The sequence below is a fragment of the Panthera uncia genome (assembly GCF_023721935.1).
Source record: "Panthera uncia isolate 11264 chromosome B3 unlocalized genomic scaffold, Puncia_PCG_1.0 HiC_scaffold_1, whole genome shotgun sequence".
Taxonomy (NCBI): domain Eukaryota; kingdom Metazoa; phylum Chordata; class Mammalia; order Carnivora; family Felidae; genus Panthera; species Panthera uncia.
Genome location: NW_026057582.1, coordinates 122,514,607 through 122,533,310, shown reverse-complemented (window position 1 = coordinate 122,533,310; position 18,704 = coordinate 122,514,607). Strand labels below are relative to the sequence as shown.

At 37.4% G+C, this 18,704-nt stretch overlaps 1 protein-coding gene across 1 annotated transcript in view; it reads right to left on the bottom strand.

Annotated features, from left to right (window-relative positions):
• Positions 1-330: 330 nt before the first annotated feature.
• The window catches only part of TRPM1 (transient receptor potential cation channel subfamily M member 1), a 102,170-nt gene continuing 83,796 nt past the window's right edge, over positions 331-18,704 (bottom strand). The window contains 1 exon segment of the mRNA XM_049613962.1: positions 331-1,597. Within this exon segment, the coding sequence (XP_049469919.1) occupies positions 331-1,597 (1,267 nt within the window).

Sequence of the window (18,704 nt, the reverse complement as noted above, 5' to 3'; positions counted from 1 at the left end):
GTAACCTATTGGTGGCACCCAAAGGCATTTCTTAGGCTACTTGGTGACCCTCAGAAATAAAAGAGATTGGAGAAACTTTTACTGATTAAGCAATTTACCTTGACTGGAATATTGTCACTTTCATCTGATGCTACTCCAACTAAAAACAACTTAAGTTTACTAACATATGCTAGCAAAATAATACTTTACGTTTACTGAATTAAATTTTAAATCTTAAGTCCAAACTGCCAAACATTTATGATGAAAATGTTTTCAGAAATTGATGATGTTAGATGACCAAGGTGGTATTCATCAATGGTTTTGATTTAAAAATCAAAGGAACAAAACATGTTAGCATTGAGTTTCTGTGGAAGTTTTCTCTTGGTTAGCCTTCTGCTCTTCTGTTGTAATTCCAGACACAACCACTAAGTTACTTACACTGCTGGCGTGTCCAGATCTGTCTAGTGTGCCCTGAATGGCTTTAGCTTTCCTAGGATGGCCATGTAAACTTTTTGACCTTAAGGATGGAAATCCCATAGTTTGGTCTGGCTTCACAGACAGTAAATTTTCCTTTTCAGTTCTGTCAGTTACATTTAGAGATAAATGAGAGATTTGAGGGACTATTTCAGAAACACAGTTTTCATCTTCAGTGTCTGTAATTTGCTCTTTATGCTCGGCTTGCATTGCAGCTTCTGACACAATGTAAGGGATATCTGTACTTCGAGAACGTGTGATCTTTTGAACTTGATATTTCCATTCTGTCGTCCAGTGTTGAACTGTAGAGGGTCCTGCTGGGTCCATGATTGAACTGTATTCTGTACGCCTGTTGTTAACCCCGCTGACCAGTTTTCGTCCACGGGAATATACAAAGCTTCTGGACTTCATTGTTTTATAAGCACTGAACGTTTCATCAGGGTGATAGCGTGTCAGTTTTGCTTCTTGTAGGGGATAGGAAATTGTGCCCTCTATCTGTGTTGTCTCCACTGTTAGCTGACGGTTCTGAAAATCTGATTTGTTCTGTCCATGCATAACATCTGTTTGATTTACACTTGGGGGAATGGTTTCTTCCCTTTTAGAGTCTGCCTGCTTTCCATCATCTTCGGCTGAGATCCCAATATCTGGACCTAGTTTCAGCTCTGAAGAGTTCTTTATGTCGTCTACTGCAAGTTGACTGCAGTCAGGTGTTGCTGGTGGGCTTGTGCTGGATAAAAGGTGAAGGCTATCTTGACGCTCTGGTACTAGATGCATTTTTGACTCCTTGTCTTCCTTCATCCGGAAGGAGCAGGCTTTCCTCCTGAATCCTGTCCCTGGTGACATTGAGAGATCCTCGTACAGCAACTCCTCTCCGTTAAAATGATATCTATACAAGCTATAACCATCGGCGCTATTGATACTGCTTTGTCTTAGAAGGTAAGTTGCATCACATTCAGAAGAAGCTCGGGACCGCGTCTGGATCAGGTCGGACTTGTCAATTCCTGCGAGATTTTCAAGAGCATTCACCATCCTGTTCGACAGTTCTTCCAGTTGAGAAAGGCGAAGGTCCACAGTCTGTAGGGAAGTTTTCATAAAATTTTCTCTTTCGTTGATTTCTTCCAATCTCATTGACATATTTTCAACTCTGGTGAACATAAAGGAACATAAAAGTTAAGCTGAAATTAACTAAAAATTAAAAAGAAAAATACAATGTGATTAGTGTTATATGATTTTCCAGGCTTTTGAGAATCATGGAGCTCACTGGGCATATTTTCAAACTTCATACTGTTTCATACTTCAAACTACTGAAAATGACTGTGAGCTCATATATGGATCTTGAGAAACTTAACAGAAGACCATGGGGGAAAGAATGGGGGAAAAAAGTTACACAGAGGGAGGGAGGTAAACCATAAGAGACTCTTAAATACAGAGAACAAACTGAGGGTTGATGTGGGTGGGGGAGAGGGACAAATGGGTGATGGGCATTGAGGAGGGCGCTTGTTGGGATGAGCGCTGGGTGTTATATGGAAGCCAATTTGACAATAAATTATATTAAAAAGAATAAAAATAAAAATGACTGCGAGAGCCTCAGAAAGTAATAGAAATACAGTTAACACGTAGTGTATATACTACTTACCATTCATGGTTGTGTCTCACGTATTCATTAGTGAGTGCTTACTGAGGTACTATTCTAGGCTGGTTTAATCCTCACAACAGCGTGAGATAGGCACTATTATCAGCATCCCCATTGTACAAATGAGGAAATCGAGTCATAGTGTAAATAATTTGTCCAAGGTGAGCTGTGGAGCTGCACACGGTGTATCTCTAGCATTTGCTTCAGCTTTGGTCTCTTAGTGGGCATATCACATTGCCTCCGAGAATAAAAGAAGATACTAGCACTTAGGTTTTTGAGGTTTGATTATAGCTGTCAGCAATTAATGGTTATGTTGACAAAATTAATTGAAATCCTTATTTGAAGTTCAGGGGATTCAGAAGATGAATTGTTCATAATTAGGTACAGATTATCAGATAGTTTACTCAAGGGACAAGAGGTCATTTAATTACCTGAAGAATACCACTAACTTTAAATTGCTTATTATATTTAACAGTTAGTGTTCCCTTAATGGGTTTTTTAAAAAAGATTGTGGTAGATTACAAATACCTGCTGCCAGATTTTTAACTCGTAGAAGATCAGGCAACAACTTATGAAATCATAAAACCTGCTGGTATAGACTATGTTTTATATTTCAAGAATATGTACAGTATGGGGGTGCCTGGGTGGCTCAGTCAGTTAAGTGTATGACTTTTGATTTCGGCTCAGGTCATGATCTGACAGTTCGTGAGTTCGAGCCCCACATTAGGCTCTGTGCTGACAGGTTGGAGCCTGCTTGAGATTCTCTCTCCTTCTCTCTCTGCCCCCCCCACTTGTGTGCTTGCTCTCTCTCTCTTAAAATAAAAACCTAAAAAAATAATATGTACAGTATGAATTTTTTCAACTGGTTCATGAAATTAATTCTAAGGGCAGTGGGTCATGCCCAGGACCTAGCACTGTCTTCTAAAAGTTGAATTTGCCCACAGGACATGGTGAGGGTGGGCAGTAGGGATTGTGGCTCCCAATTGGAAGCCTCTGGGCCCTCTGAACCAGCAATATGGTGATCTGTTCCAGCAAGTTCATCCCTGGGTGGAGATCAACACTTTGGTCTGATTCTGTCATGCTTTGGTTTTTTCCCACCCTCTGATCTTTTCTTAGAAACACACAGGCAGTCTCCAGGGTCACTGAGTTTGCACTGAGTCTGTTTCTAGCAGGTCCTTGCTACCTTCTGTACATATCCTCATAAATCCTCTCACTGTTCTCCTTACTTTGCTCTTACCCACTTGTTGAGCTCCTGCTGCTCTTCTCTGCACTGAGTTTCTGCTCTCTGACTACATCTCCTGTGCTTTCCTCACTCCCAGCTACCTCTGCAGTTACCCTCCCTACATTCTTCCAGAACTGCTTTTGTTAATGCTGTGCTTCCGTTGGCCACTTTGACAGCTGCGCTCTGATGTGTGGGAGGGTCCTTGGCTATTCTGGACTTCTTTTTGTGGGGAAAAGATTATTTATATGTCCCCTAGGAAACCACATCATTTGAGCAGGAAGGGTCTGGCTTCCTGGAAATTTGCCACTAGGAGGACCAAATTCACTGTGTATGAGAAGTCCTGACTCTCGTACCACAGACACTGCAGGTTCTAGAGGTTCTCACTCCTCTTGCATTTTGGCCACTGACAGAATTTTGCTATTTACGTAACTTCAAGTAAGACTCGGTTTTCTCTGTTAAATGTGTCTCCTTGCTCACTTCAAATCTGTTACCATTGATGAATCCTTTTGTGTTAAAATCCACAATCTCCTCTGTAAAGTCAAACTTGAGATCCTTTAACAAATACTACATTAAGAGCTAATACAGCTGCGCAAACTTTGAAAAATACGCACTGGCAAAATATAGACACGTATCTTTCCTCTCAAATCTTTTATAATTCTCTGCCTATGTTTTGCTTGTATTACCTAACTCAGACAACACCATTGCCAGCCACTCATACATAAAAGGGAAACTTGCTGTTTGAGACAACATGGATGGACCTAGAGGGTGTTATGCTAAATGAAGTAAGTGGGACGGAGAAAGATAAATATCATATGATTTCACTTATATATAGAATCTAAAAACAAAACATGTGAACAAACAATAAAGCAGAAACAGACCCCTACATAGAGAGAACAAACTGTGGTGTTACCAGAGGGGAGGAGGAAGGAGGATGGGCAAAATGGGTGAAGGACAGGAGGAGGTAAAGAGTGAATAAGTCAAGGAGATGAAAGGTACCGCATAGGAATACAGTCAGTGGTAGTATACTAGTGTTGTGTAATGACAGATGGTAACTACACTGTGGTAAGCTACAGAGTTGTCAAATCACCATTGTGCACCTAACACTAATGTAACATTGTGTGTCAACTACACTTCAACAAAAAAATAAAAGGAGGCCTCTGAGTATTTAGTCTCCCTTACAGTAACTCTGCGTTCCTACTTCTCTAACCCCTTGCCCCCTGCACTGAATAAATTACCAAGCTCTGGGGTAGGACTCCCCTGTAGGTGTCTTTAAATATCCTGGCATCCGTACTGCCACTCCCTTAGTTCAAACTGTGGAAGAAACAACGTTTCACGATGTGGCTCTGATTAAGGAAAAATTAACAGATACTTATTTCAAGCTTGTAAACAACTGCAGCGTTTTGGAGACAACAGTTTAAACAGCTATCCCACATCAAGGGGCGGCTATACCAAATCAAAGTGTGCTGTATTGAGTTTTTATAGTATGTCTGAAAAGGAGAAAGAAAAGAAATGAGTTTAAGTTCACTTGTATCTGAAATGATAAACAAAAAGGGTGGATAATAAACTATCTCCTGTGTTAGCTATACTTTGTGACTTCCCACAGTTACTTAAGACTTTTCCAGACCTTAGCATCCCTATAAAGAGTGATTTCCATTTCAGATGGGGAAAGATAGGCTAGCTAGGAAACACTTTGACAAGAGTCCCATATCTGTTGACACGCTGAGTAGCAGAAAAACAAACGAGAGAAGTCTGTCATTTCTGATAGAGCTCGTAGCAAGATATGAACTTTCTTACTCTCTTAAGTCTTAATTTTGCTTTCCTTTCTGCGCAGAGCGAAATATGTTTCAGCACAGCACAGAATACAAAGGTATTCTGAGGCTAAGTGATTTGCTTTTTTTTTTAATTTATTTTTTTAATTTATATCCAAGTTAGTTAGCATATAGTGCAATAATGATTTCAGGAGTAGATTCCTTAATGCCCCTTACCCATTTAGCCCATCTCCCCTCCCACAACCCCTCCAGTAACCCTCAGTTTGTTCTCCATATTTCAGAGTCTCTTATGTTTTGTCCCCTTCCCTGTTTTTACATTATTTTTGCTTCCCTTAATGTTCATTTGTTTTGTATCTTAAGTCCTCATATGAGTGAAGTCATATGATATTTGTATGTCTCTGATCTTTTTTTTTAAAGTTTATTTATTTTGAGAGAGACAGAGACAGTGTGAGTGGGGGAGAGGTAGAGGAGGAGTGAGTGAGCGAGAGAGAGAGAGAGAGAGAGAGAGAGAAAGACTCCTAAGCAGGCTTGGTGCTTCCAATGCAGAGCCCGATGTGGGGCTCGAACTTAATGAAACTCTAAGATCTTGACCTGACATGAAACCAAACCATACATGAAACCAAACCATTTAAGCCACCCAGGCACCCATGATTTGCTCTTAAAGACATATTTCTCACCTGACATATTTCTAATTTAATATCTAAAAATTTTTTTCTTTTAGAAATTTTCAGGCAGTAAACTATTTTTTTCTTCTGGTATTCAGTTGTATGAATCACCCGTTGTGTGACTTTAGGATGTAAAATGTGTTGATTTGATACATTTACATATGACAACGTGATTGCCACTGTAGTGTTATCTGACACCTTTCTAATGTCACATAATTATCATTTATTTCTTGTGGTGGGAACAATCAAGATCTAGTTGTTTTTGCAATGCTTAAGTTTATAATACAGTATCGTTGACTATAACCACTGTGTGGTACTTTAGATCTCTGGGACTTACTGGTTGCATGTTTGTGCCCTTAAACAACACGTCCTCAATTCCCGTGGTAACCCCTGGTAGCCACTTTCCTACTTTCTGTTTTTATGAGTTTGGCTTTTTCAGATCCCACATATATGCGATCATACAGGATTTCTCTTTCTCTGTCTGACTTATTGCACTTAGGCATAATGCCCTCAAGGTCCATCCATGTTGTCACAAGTGTCAGGGTTTCCTTCTTTCTCATGGTTACATAATATTCCATTGTGTGTGTAAACCATGTCTTCTTTATCCATTCATCTGTTGGTAGACACTTGGGTTGTTTTCATATCTTGGGCATTTCAAATCATGCTGCAATAAACACGGAAGTGCATATATCTCTTGGATATTCTGTTTTCATTTCTTTCAGATATATATCCAGGAATAGAATTCCCGGACCATCTGGTTGTTTTATTTTTAAATTTTTGAGGAGCCTGCATATTGTATTTCATAGTGGCTATACCAATAAGTTTTCATCTCTCTAGGATAAATAGGAGTGGAATTGCTGGTTCATACAGTGAATGCATGTTTAACTTTATAAGAAGCTGCCAAACCATTGTTTAGAGTGGCTGCACCATTTTATAATCCCAGCAGCCGTGTAGGAGAGTTCCAGAAGCTCAGTGTCTTTGCTAGCACTTGGTATTGTCAGTATGTTTCTGTTTTAACTATTGTAATATGTGTGTACAATTATCTCATCATGTTTTTTTAAAAATTAAAAAAAAATTTTTTTTATTTGAGAGGGAGAGAGAGAGAGTTGGGGAGAGAGGCAGAGAGAGAGAGAGAATCTTAAACAGGCTCCCCTCTCTGTGCAAAGCCCAACTTGGGGCTTGATCCCATGACCCTGGGATCATGACCTGAGCCGAAATCAGGAGTCGTATGCTCAACTGAGCCACCCAGGCACCCCTCATCACCATCACTCCTCATTTAATTTGCATTTCACTAATAGATAATAATATTGAGCATCTTTTTATGCACTTATTTGCCAAACTTAAGTCCTCTCTGGTATACCTATTCTCATATTTTGCCCATTTTAATAATTGGGTTGCTTTCTCCCATATTACTGAGTTTTGAAGTTTAGAAGAGTTATAGAAGTTGAAGTTCCAGAAGTTTAAGACTTCTAAGTATGTTGTTCAATAACAGTGGTAGAGTGGACATCCTTTGTTCTCAATTTTAAGGAGAAACCATTCAGTCTTCCACCATGTCAGCTGTGGGTTTTTTTTTTTTTGGTAAATGCCATTTATTAGATTGAGGAAGTTCCTCTCTGTTCCTAGTTTGCTGAGAGGTTTTCATTTTTTAAACTTTTATTTTATTCTTTTTTTCTTTATTTTATTTTAAAATCATGAATGGATGTTGAAATTTGTGGAAATGTTTTTTTCTTCACCAGTTGATATTATCATAGGTTTTCTTTAAACTGTTAGTACAGTGGATTACATGGATTTCCAAGTGTTGAACAGCCTTTCATTCCTAGGACAAACTCTACTTGGTTGTGACTAGACTCAACTTGCTAATATTTGTTGTGAAGTTTTGTATCTATAATCATAAGGGTTATTGACCTATAGTTTTCTTCTTTGGTTCTGTCTTTGATTTTTGTATCAGGGTCATGCTGGCCTCAGAAATAAGTTGGGAAATGACTATATCATTTACTATAGATGTTATATTGGTTGTTCTAGGGACTACAAAGTAGATAGTAACATTTCACAGTCTACTTAGCATCAATATTTTACCACTTCAATTGGACTTAAAAACATTACCACAATACAGGTCCATTTTCTGCCTACCCTTTTATGCTTTGGTTGTCTTAGATATTACACAGACATATATTGAAAACCCCAACATTCCTTCATTCCTGATGTTCCAAGTTTACTGCTGGTATATGTTCTTCTGTCTGAAGGGGTTCTTTAAAAATTGTTATTATTTTATTTTTTTATTAAATTTTTTAAATGTTTAGTTATTTTTGAGAGAGAGAGGCAGAGTGTGAGTGGGAGAGGGGCAGAGAGAGAGGGAGACACGGAATCTGAAACAGGCTGTCAGCAGAGAACCCGACATGGGGCTTGGACTCATGAACTGCGAGATCATGACCTAGGCCGAAGTTGGACACTTAACTGACTGAGTCACCCAGGCACCCCTCTGAAGAGTTTCTTGCAGTAATTTTTTTAGACCCCAACTGCTAACAATGAATTTTCTAAGAAGGTCTTTGTTACATATTCATTCCTGAAGAATTTTTGTTGGATATAGAATTTGGAGGTTGACTATTCTTCTTGTCAGCTTTAAAAACACGATACTACTTTCTCCTGGCCTTCTTGGTTTCTTGTGAGAAATCTGCTGTTATTTAAATAGCTGTTCCCCTATAAGTAATGTGTTGTTTTTCTCTGACTGCTATAAATTTTTTTTTTGTCTTTTGTCTTCAAAATATGTACCTGGGTGTGGATTTCTTTGAGTTATTCCTGTTTGGTGTTTGCTAAATTTCTTTAATCTGTAGGTTTATGTCTTTTGCTCCATTTGGGAATTTTTCAGTTAATATTTCTTTAAATATTGTTTTCTGCATTACATTTTTTCTCTTCTCCTACTCAGGTTCTGATGGCACAGTGTTACACTTTTGAGCTGTTGCTCAAATTAGGTAATTACTACCTATATATATCTTCACGTTTACAGATTCCTTCCTCTGTATCTCTGTTATGCTATTGAGCCTATCCAGTGAAATTTTAATATCATTTATTATAGTTTTCAGTTCTAAATCTTTCATTGGTTTTTCTTTATATCTTCTATTTTCTAAGATTTTCTATTTTTCCATTAGTTTCAACTTTCTTTGCAATTTTGTTCAAGCATTTTTATAATAGTTGCTTTAAAGTATGTCAAATGTCCTGACATTTACTGATTTTTCCCTCATATTTCTTCATACTCTAAATTATTTTAGTTGATATTGTGAACATTTTTAAATTTTAGTATATTTTTTGAGGGGTGGGAGGGGCAGAGAGAATGAGAGACAGAGGATCTGAAGAGGGCTCTGCACTGATAGCAGAGAGCCAGACGTGGGGCTCAAACTAAACGGTGAGATCATGACCTGAGCTGAGGTCGGACGCTTAACCAACTGAGCCACCCAGGCACCCCCAGTGGACATTTTGAATACTACATCATGTGACAGGCTTATTTAAATCCCATGGAGAGTGTTGATATTTTTCTTTTAGTAAATGACTGACCTCATTAGGCTTAAGCTGCAAGTTCCAACATGATTTTTGTGGACTGTGATTCCAATTTCAGTTTGATTTGCAAAGCTTTTGCAGTGCTTTTGGCATCTGTACTGTGTGTGTGCAGCCCAGTGATCAGTTTGGGACCTTTGTAGTGGTCTATTCATTATTAGTTCAGTACTCAATGCCTTTGAGATCTTTCTTCTTTTTTAATATAGGCATTCGCTGTTATTCACTGTTCTGAGCACCACTTTTGCTGCATCCTATATGTTTTGGTTATGTTGTGCTTTCATTTTAATTCACTTTGAAGTATTTTCTTTCTCTTTAAAACATTTTTGGGGGCACCTGGGTGGCTCAGTCGTTAGGTGTCCGACTTCGGCTTGGATCATGATCTCATGGTTCATGAGTTCAAGCCCCTTATCGGGCTGTGTGCTGACAGCTTGGAGCCTGGAGCCTGCTTGGGATTCTGTGTCTCCCTCTCCCTCTCTGTTCTTCCCCTACTCACGTTCTGTCTCTCTCTGTCTCAAAAATAAATAAACATTAAAAAAAAACATTTTCGAATTGTGGTAAAATACATAATGTAAAATTTACCATCTTAATGATTTTTAGGTGTATAGTTCAGTGGCATTTAGTACACTCAGACTGTTGTGCATCCTCAAAGTACTTTCTAATTTCTCTCGTAATTTCTTCTCTGACTTACCAGTTATTTAAGAGTGTATTGTTTAATTTTCACAAATTTCACATATTTCAAAATTTCCTTTTGTCATTAATTTATCATTTTATTTCATTGTGGTCAGAGTACACACTTTGTATAATTTCAATTTTTTAAAGATTTGTTGAGATTTGTTATATGGCCTAACATATGGTCTCTCCTGCATAATGTTCCATGTGCTCTTGAGAAGAATGTGTATCCTGCTATTGTTGAGTTAAGTGTTCTGCTGGGTTGAGTTGTATTTTTTGATACCTTCTATCTACTTGTTCTATTATTAATGTAAGTGAGATATTAGAGTCCCCAACTATTATTGTAGAACTGCTTATTTCTCCCTTCAATTCTGTAAGTTTTTGCTTCATATATTATGAGGCTGTGCTATTACATGCATAAATGTTTATAATTATATCTTGATAGATGGACTATTTTATCATACTACAATGTCCTTCTTTTTCTCTAATAACAATTTTTAAAAATGTTTGTTTATTTTGAGAGAGAGTGTAAATAGGGGAGGAGCAGAGAGAGAGAGAGGGAAAGAGAGAATCACAAGCAGGCTCCATGCTCTCAGCACAGAGCCCGGCATGGGATCCTGACCTGAGATCCACAACCCTGGGATCCTGACCTGAGCCAAAATCAAGAGTTGGATGCTTAACCGACTGAGCCACCCAGACACTCCTCTAATAATTTTTGTCCTAAAATCTATTTTCTCTGATATTAGTATAGCAACCACAGTTCTCTTTTGATTACTGTTCATGTGAAGTATCTTTTCCCATCTTTTTATTTCCAAACTCTTTGTGTCTTTGAATCTGGAGTGAATCTCTGTAGAGAGAATGTGGTTAGATTATATTTTTGGAAATATACAGTCTGACAGCCTTTGTGTTTTAATTGTAGAGTTTAATCCATTTATATTTAATATGGTTATTGATAAGGAAGAATTTACCTCTACCATTTTACTATTTGTTTTCTACATGTCTTTTGTCTTTTTTTTGTTCCTCAATTCCTCCATTACTATCTTCGTCTGTATTAAATAGACTTTTCTAGTGTACCATTTCAATTCCCTTGTCATTTCTTTTATTATATATTTTTCAGTTTTCTTAGTGGTTGTCCTAGAGATTACATGTCAATCTAATTCAGATGAAGATCAATTTAATTTCAATAGTATATAAAAATTTGCTCTTTCAAAGTTCATTCCTTCCTCCTCTACTTTATGCTGTTGTCACAGATTTATATCTTTATATGTTGTGTGCCCATCAACAAGGACTTATAACTATTGCTTTATGCAGCTATCTTTTAAATTATAAAGAAAACAAAAAGTAGTTACAAACAAAAAATTCATTTATAATGTCTTTTATACTCATGTATGTAGTTACCTTTACTGGTGCTCTTTATTTCTTCATGTAGATTTTAGTTACTGTCTGTTGTCCTTTCATTTCTACCCAAAGGACTTCTTTAGTATCTCTCTCAGGGCAAGTCTAGTAGTAACAGATTCTTTCAGTTTTTGCTATCTTGGAATATCTTAATTTCTCCTTCAGTTTTTGAAAGACTGTTGTGTTGGATACAGTATTCTCAGTTGATAGTCTTTTTCTTTCAGCATTTTAAATATGTCACCCCACTGCCTACTGGCTCCCTGATTTCTGATGAGAGGTCAGACTTTTATTTTATTGAGCATGCTTTGTGCATGATGAGTTGCTTCTCTCTTGCTGATTTCAGGATTTTTTTCCTTTGGCTTATGACAATTTAACTATGATTTGAATAAATGTAAATGTTTTTGAGTTTATTTTACTTGGAGTTCATTGAACTTCATGGAGGTGTAGATTCAGATTTTTCATTAAATTTGGGAAGTTTTTGGCCTTTATTTCCTCAGATATTTTCTGCTACTTTCCCTTTTGTCTCCTGCAGCTCTCATTGTGTGTATGCTGTTGTGCTGATGGCCTTTCACAGATCTCCAAGACTGTTCCTTCTTATATATTTCTGTTCCTTGGAATGGATAGTCTCAATTGACTTATCTTCAAGTTTACTGATTCTTTCTTCTGCCTGTTCAAATCTGATTTTGAGCCCCTAAAGTAAAATTTTCATTTCAGTTGTACTTTATAAGTCCAGAATTTCTGTTTGGTTTTTCTTCTTCTTTTTAAATATAATTTCTATCACTTTATTCCTATTCTGTATATGGTGAGACAGCATTCTCATAATTTCCTGTAGATCTTTAGAAATGTTTTTCTTCAGCTCTTTGAATGTGTTTACAATGACTGATTTAAAGTCTTTGTTAGAAAGTCCAACATCTGGGATTCCTTGAGGCCAGTTTCTTTGATTGTCTTTTCCCAAGGTGGACCTAGGTGGACCATGCTTTCTTGTTTCGTTGCATGTCTATTTAAAACTGAGAATTTTGAGTAATATAGTGTAGCAGCTCTGGAAGTCAGATTCTCTTCTCCACAGAGTTTGTTATTGTTGCTTCGTATTGTAGTAGTTGTTGCTTATTTAGTGATTTTTCTGAAATGATTCAGCAAAGCCTATATTCTTTGTTGTTTGTGGCCACTGAAATCCTCCCCTGTTAGCTCAGTGGTCAGCTAATGACTGAACAGAGATCTCCCTAGATTCTGGGCTAAAAAGACCTCCTAGTCTTTGCTTAGGGGCTCTATGCATGCACATCTTCAACACCCAGCCAGAATTTACATCTTTCTCTTAGCTTCTGGTTCTCACAGAGCCTTTAGGTCAGCTAGAATTGGAATCTTTCTCCCTTGTCAGGTATTCTCTGAGCATGTGCATAGCCCTGTGCATGCATATGGCTTTCTAGATTCCCAGGAATATGTCAGAGCTTTTGAAAGCCCTATGGACATCTCATTTCTCAGCCTTTTCTCTGGAGATTTTTGGTTAGGCTCATTTGCCTCAATTCTGTTATTTATCGCCTTGGGGAATAGGGACTAAAATACTTGTCTGTAAATATTTTTGACAAATGCCCTCTCCCCATCCTCACCCCTGGCTACTAGTTTTAGCCCTGAGGTAGTTCCAAGTCAGGGGAAATTAAGACAAGTCTTTTGAGTCAGTCTTTCAGGAAGCCACCAGACAGGTTAAAACAGGTAATTACAATTCTTTGTGGATGAGGTCCTTTCTGCTTCCACTGGTACCAGGAATTCAGGCTGTTATTTTCATGACTGCCACTGAACTGAGGAGTGGGGGATGGAACTAGGTAATTGAAATGCCACAAAGCTCACTTAAAAAAAAAAAAAAGGATTCAGTAATGTCTCTTGAATAAGCACTCCACAAATTGTTGCAAGCCATTGGTTCATTTCCATCTTTCTAAAAAGGTTGATTCTGAAAGTTTTGCCAGTTTTGTTGTTACTTTTATGGAGAGATGGATTCCCAGAGTTCCTTACTCTACCTTTTTTTTGGTGAACTTTGTCTCCGTCAATACTTTTCGTATGCTAACAAGGCGCAGAACCACACACAGACACACAGACACACATACACACACATACAAATACACACAGTTTGGTAGCGAGCTCCAAAGTTCATTAGCAACTTCATGGGATTACTTTCCCAAGTCCATCCCTCTCTACAGTCTCCTTGGTGTTTCCAGTACTCTGAAGCTCCCCCTTTCCAACCTCCAATCAGAATCCTGGGGTTTAATTAATCCACTCTGCCCTGCACTTTCACAACTATACCTACTTCCAGGGCCAAGTGGCAGGAGGAGACAGAGAGAGCAAAATGCAATAATTGGCCCCACCTTCTTGGTTCTTGATGCAATAGGTAGGGATTTCACTGGACCACTGGATCTCCTACGAATGACTGAGGGGAACAATAGGAAGGGAAAGAAGGCACTCTTGGAATAAGCAGGATAAGGTCTCAGAATAATTTCCTTTAATACTGAAAGATATACGACCTCATTTTATACCCCACGCTGAAAAAGCAAAAAGTGTTAGTTGTTGGGAATACCCTCTTTGCCTCCAATGTCTTCTCCCTCCAATCCAAAACAATAAGACAATAACACAGTACACAATCATGTCACTCCTTGCTTAAAAATGGTACTAGCTTCTCATAACACTTAAAAGCCAAAGTTTATTGCAATGTTAGGTACCAAGGAGTGTGTTAAAAGGAAACCTTATAATCTCCATTGGTAATGTTTCTATGATACAAACAGTTGGTGCTTTCTCAGTATTATGTAAAGAGCCACGTAAATGCAGCTTCAGGTTTTCCCTTCTAATTCAACAGCAGCCCTTAACCTCCTCCTCAAGGATTTCTATTACTTATATACATTCAAACCTTTTCAGAATCTGGCCCCCATCTTCCCTTCCTGCCTCATCTTCTTCTTCAACCTCAAATTTACTTCATAATCATTCCATCATCAAAATGGAAAAAATAAAATCTCCTAGAACTTGACAAACCCTTAAGTGCCAGAGCATCTGATGACCTCAGTTTGAGAAAGTTTGTTCTAGAAACTTTCTACCATGGATATTTGTAGAACCAGATGAATGAAAGCTGCTTTGTTGATGCCAGGAGCCCCAGCCATTGTATATACCAATATGTTGCTACCCTGGATTTGAATATTATTTAATTAGATTAATATGGCTGCACTGTTTATTATTTTTCAAAACAATATTCACTTTATAAAATATGTCAATATTCTCTTTCAAGTATTTCAAATCATTGGGTCAAACCACTTATGACTGTTATTCTAGTATACCTAGTATTTGGCTCAAAGGGATTATTTCTTTGGATGATAAGTACTTTTGTGATACAAATGCACTTAGACTGAAATACTGATTTCTTAGCTCTACTTCTAACCATTTTCACCAATTTGAATTCATGGCTTCTGTAATTATTTCTGTGTTTGGATTTACTTACAGATCACGTAAGTGGCTTAACTAGGTTTTTATTTCACACATTGTGGTAGTATTTACTTCAGAGCAAAAATTCTTCCAATTTAGGACGCTTTTGAAAAGAGCACTGAGACCATTTTTCTAATATGAGTTTCAACTGGTGGGCCAGAAGAATAATTCCTGAGGGCTAGCCTTTTATATCAGAGGAAACTAGAACCAAGTGAAACCTATAAACTGGCTGGGCCCAAAGTAATCATTCTCCTGTCTTTGAATAGAATTTAAGCTGTACTTGATTTATGACAATATATGCCCTTCCTTTTACTACTTTATGTGTATCTCCTACTAAAATTGCTGGGAGTTCAGAACCTAATTTGTTTTATCAGTCCTAGTTAATTATAGCTGTGTTTGTCCCTCTCACATTTCAGAGATTAGTATAGATTGTTCTACAGGGTTGTCTGTTAAAAGGCCACATCCTAATGCCCTAATCAGTCTCCAATTCTATTTGTTTATATATATATATATATATATATATATATATATATATATATATGTATATTTTATATTATTTATATATATTTATATATTTATATTTATATTTATATTTATTTATATATAAAAATATAATTCTACTTGTTCTGTAAATTAATAAAATGAGAGATAATGTTACCAGATTAGCAACTGGCATTGCATATCATGGCTCTTCTTGTTTTAGTTTGTTTGTTTTCAAGAAAAAAAAAAGGCTCTTTATGATTAACATTTTGTCAACTTCAGTATTCTCCTTGAGATGTGCCCATATTTATGTTAGGGATGAAGGGCTCCATCAGCTCTGTCTTTATTATGCATCCGTCACCAGTGACAATAAACAACATCAACAAGAACAGCAATAAGAACAACAGTGGTAGCATGATAATGTTGTGAGAATTAAGAGAAATTGTGTAGATGAAAGTACTCTGTGAGCTATAAATGCTATGCAAGTGTAAAATAATGTGACTATGTGAAGTAGGTATGATTATAAATCTCCAGATGCTTTCATCTGTGTCTTACTATATCTATTATTTAGGATATTTGGTTTGGACATTATACTACTAAACCTGAAAGCAGCTTAATTAAAACACATTTTTTTGGTTGTTGTTAAGGTCTTGTAAGTAATGTTTTCAATTTCATTCAAATAATAGGTACAACAATACATGAATTTGTGGCACTTTTGTAGGAACCTCTGAGAGAATACCCATAGATGGCATAACTTTCTTGGAGTGTCATTGACTCTTACATAATAAATATAAGGTCCAAACTTATGTTCTCATAGTAACAGTTGTGTGTGTTTCCTAAGGAAAGAACTTAGACATTTGGAATTCTGTAGGAAGCTAGTTACTAGAACTTGTTTTATGTGCATTCATCTTTTTTGCGTGTGCAACCTTCACCTGCAAGGCAGCTTATAAATTATACGGAAACATTTACTTAATGATAGAGTTCAATGTTAACCTAAAAACATAATGTTAGTGGAACAACAAGGTCCAGTTTATACTTGAAGAAACCCGTGTTTCAAGGTTCCATGGTATTCTATATTGAGTTCTAAGATGATTCTTACCCTGTAATTTTATTCCCAGTCTACAGATCATAAACTTGTCTAATCCAGTCCAAAATTTATATCCAGCTATTTTAATTTCCATCTACTTCTTCATATGAGGCTGTCTTTTAAGTTTCGTAATTATAGTGAGAACACCCAGGGTAGAACCTGGTTGGTTACGCTTTACTTACAGAGTTTTTATTTTATGTGAAAGACTAAACAAAGAACAAGACTTAAGTCTTAAGTCTTCTGGATTTCTCATTATTTTTTAATAAGCAAAATAGTGAAGACTTACCAAAAGACCAAAAGCTCTCTAGGATTTTAGTTCTAGGTCACATCATTTATATATACCAACATGGGCACACTTCAGACCTCCTCAATTTCTAGAATTCAAGCCATCTAAATCATTAGCCTTTTCTGTCTATATTCCACTTTCTGTTGAAGCAAGACTCTGGTCACTCACTGAAGCTCTTACTAATATCCTAGGTTATCTCTCCCTTACTTCCAACATAGTAGTGTCAGCTCTAACCCTTCCTCTATTGCCACTAGGACTCCACAGCTGGGCAGAGAGAAATGGAGGCATTGTAGCACATTTATGCTACCATTTGCAAACACTAACATCATTGTGGTGTCCCCACTGACTAGTTCTAGGTCCCTTTTAGCCTCCCTTTCGCTATGCCCCATGCTTCATTCACTAACTGCATCCTTGTCTTTGGGCTGTAGAGAGTCACTGATGAAGGTCATGGGACTCACCTTGGATGTGGCCCAATGAAGTCATATTGGCTAGTTTCATTTAGGTCCTCAATACTCCTGCTGAGAAATTGCTTGGCTAGCTCCTTTCCTATCATATTTCCCCTAAAGGTGAACTCGAGTCCTCCCTAGTGGCTTCAAGTCTGTAATGTGGCTAGGGGATACTCTTTCCCCATTCCTATCATTCCTTCCTATGCATCTGAACTTGCCATTAGTGTAAAACTCTTGGCCTCTCTCCAGTCTTCTATTTATTCTCGAGGAGGACTGATTTTCTGATTGGTGTTAGGGGATCAGGACACCAGCTTGCTTTTTTTTCTCTCTCTTTGGGAGCCACCTGCTTGCAAAAAGCATTGGTTCTCACTTTTTTCTTTGCTTTTTGTTTGTTTGTTTGTTTTTGTTAATATGTTAAGCTTAGTGGGGAAAGCTGATTCTGCTTGTGAGAAGGGAAGCTTGCAGGCACCTGTGACTGAGTGGGTGTGGCTAATTCTGACTAATTCTGTGTATTTGGCAAGAACCGAACCACATCCTCTAGCACAACTTGTATTACTGATAAAGCTGATACTATTTTTATCTTTATCTCCATGTCTCCCTGAACTGGCTCTCAAAGTCAGGTAAGGAACAAAATTGTCATTTACTAGACACATTAAAACTCCAACATTTAATCCCACCTTTTCCCCATAATCCAAGCAACTTTGACTCCTATTAATTTATAAGATTAAGACATTTGGATCAAATCTTCCCCAAACTTCTCCCCCATAACTACATATTTGTTTTTCTATGATCTTGTCTATGTCAGAAGAATCACCCATCTCCCTTCTAAGACTCCTCTCTCTTTCATGCCATCTTCTACTTACGATCTCATTTCTCTCCTTCTTGTCTTTCTTGTTAGGGTCTCTGTTATCAGCATTTTCTCTTTCTGATCACTTGGGAAGAGAATGCTAAATAAAATCTCAAGTCCACAAACTGCTGCTTTCCTAATGAAGCTTAGAGGAAACCCAACACCTTAACCCAGATCCACAAATATGACAAGAAACCCACTTGACCCAGAGATTTTGGGGGAATCCAAACCTTCTATTATAGGTTTGTCTAGTTTAAGACCCATAGATGCTTAAGTACAAGGTTTGTCTAGTTTAAGACCCATAGATGCTTAAGTACAAGACCAGTAACTATTAAAATGTATAATTTGTGAATTACAGCCTGCATATTTGAACATATCAGACATGCAAAATAAAATTTATATAAATAGAAGATATGAAAGAGTAAAGAAGAGATAATAAGGAGGCATTGGACACCACGTATTCCCAAACCTATAATAATATACTTGTTATAATTAAATATTAAGTTTGGTGCTAAGTTTCCCTGAAGCTATGGGAAAAAGGGAGAGATACTGGCTTACATAATTCTCATTGTTCGAGAAAAGGAAGCTGAATCTCTGACAAAGTTTTTTCAGGAAAGATGCTTTCCTACTCAATTGCTCTGGAACCTGTCCACCAAGGGATGCCAAACCACAAAAGGAATGATGTGTTCAACAGCGGATTTCCAAGAGACACAGAGATGGCCTTCAAGTTCCAGTTGATAAAGATAC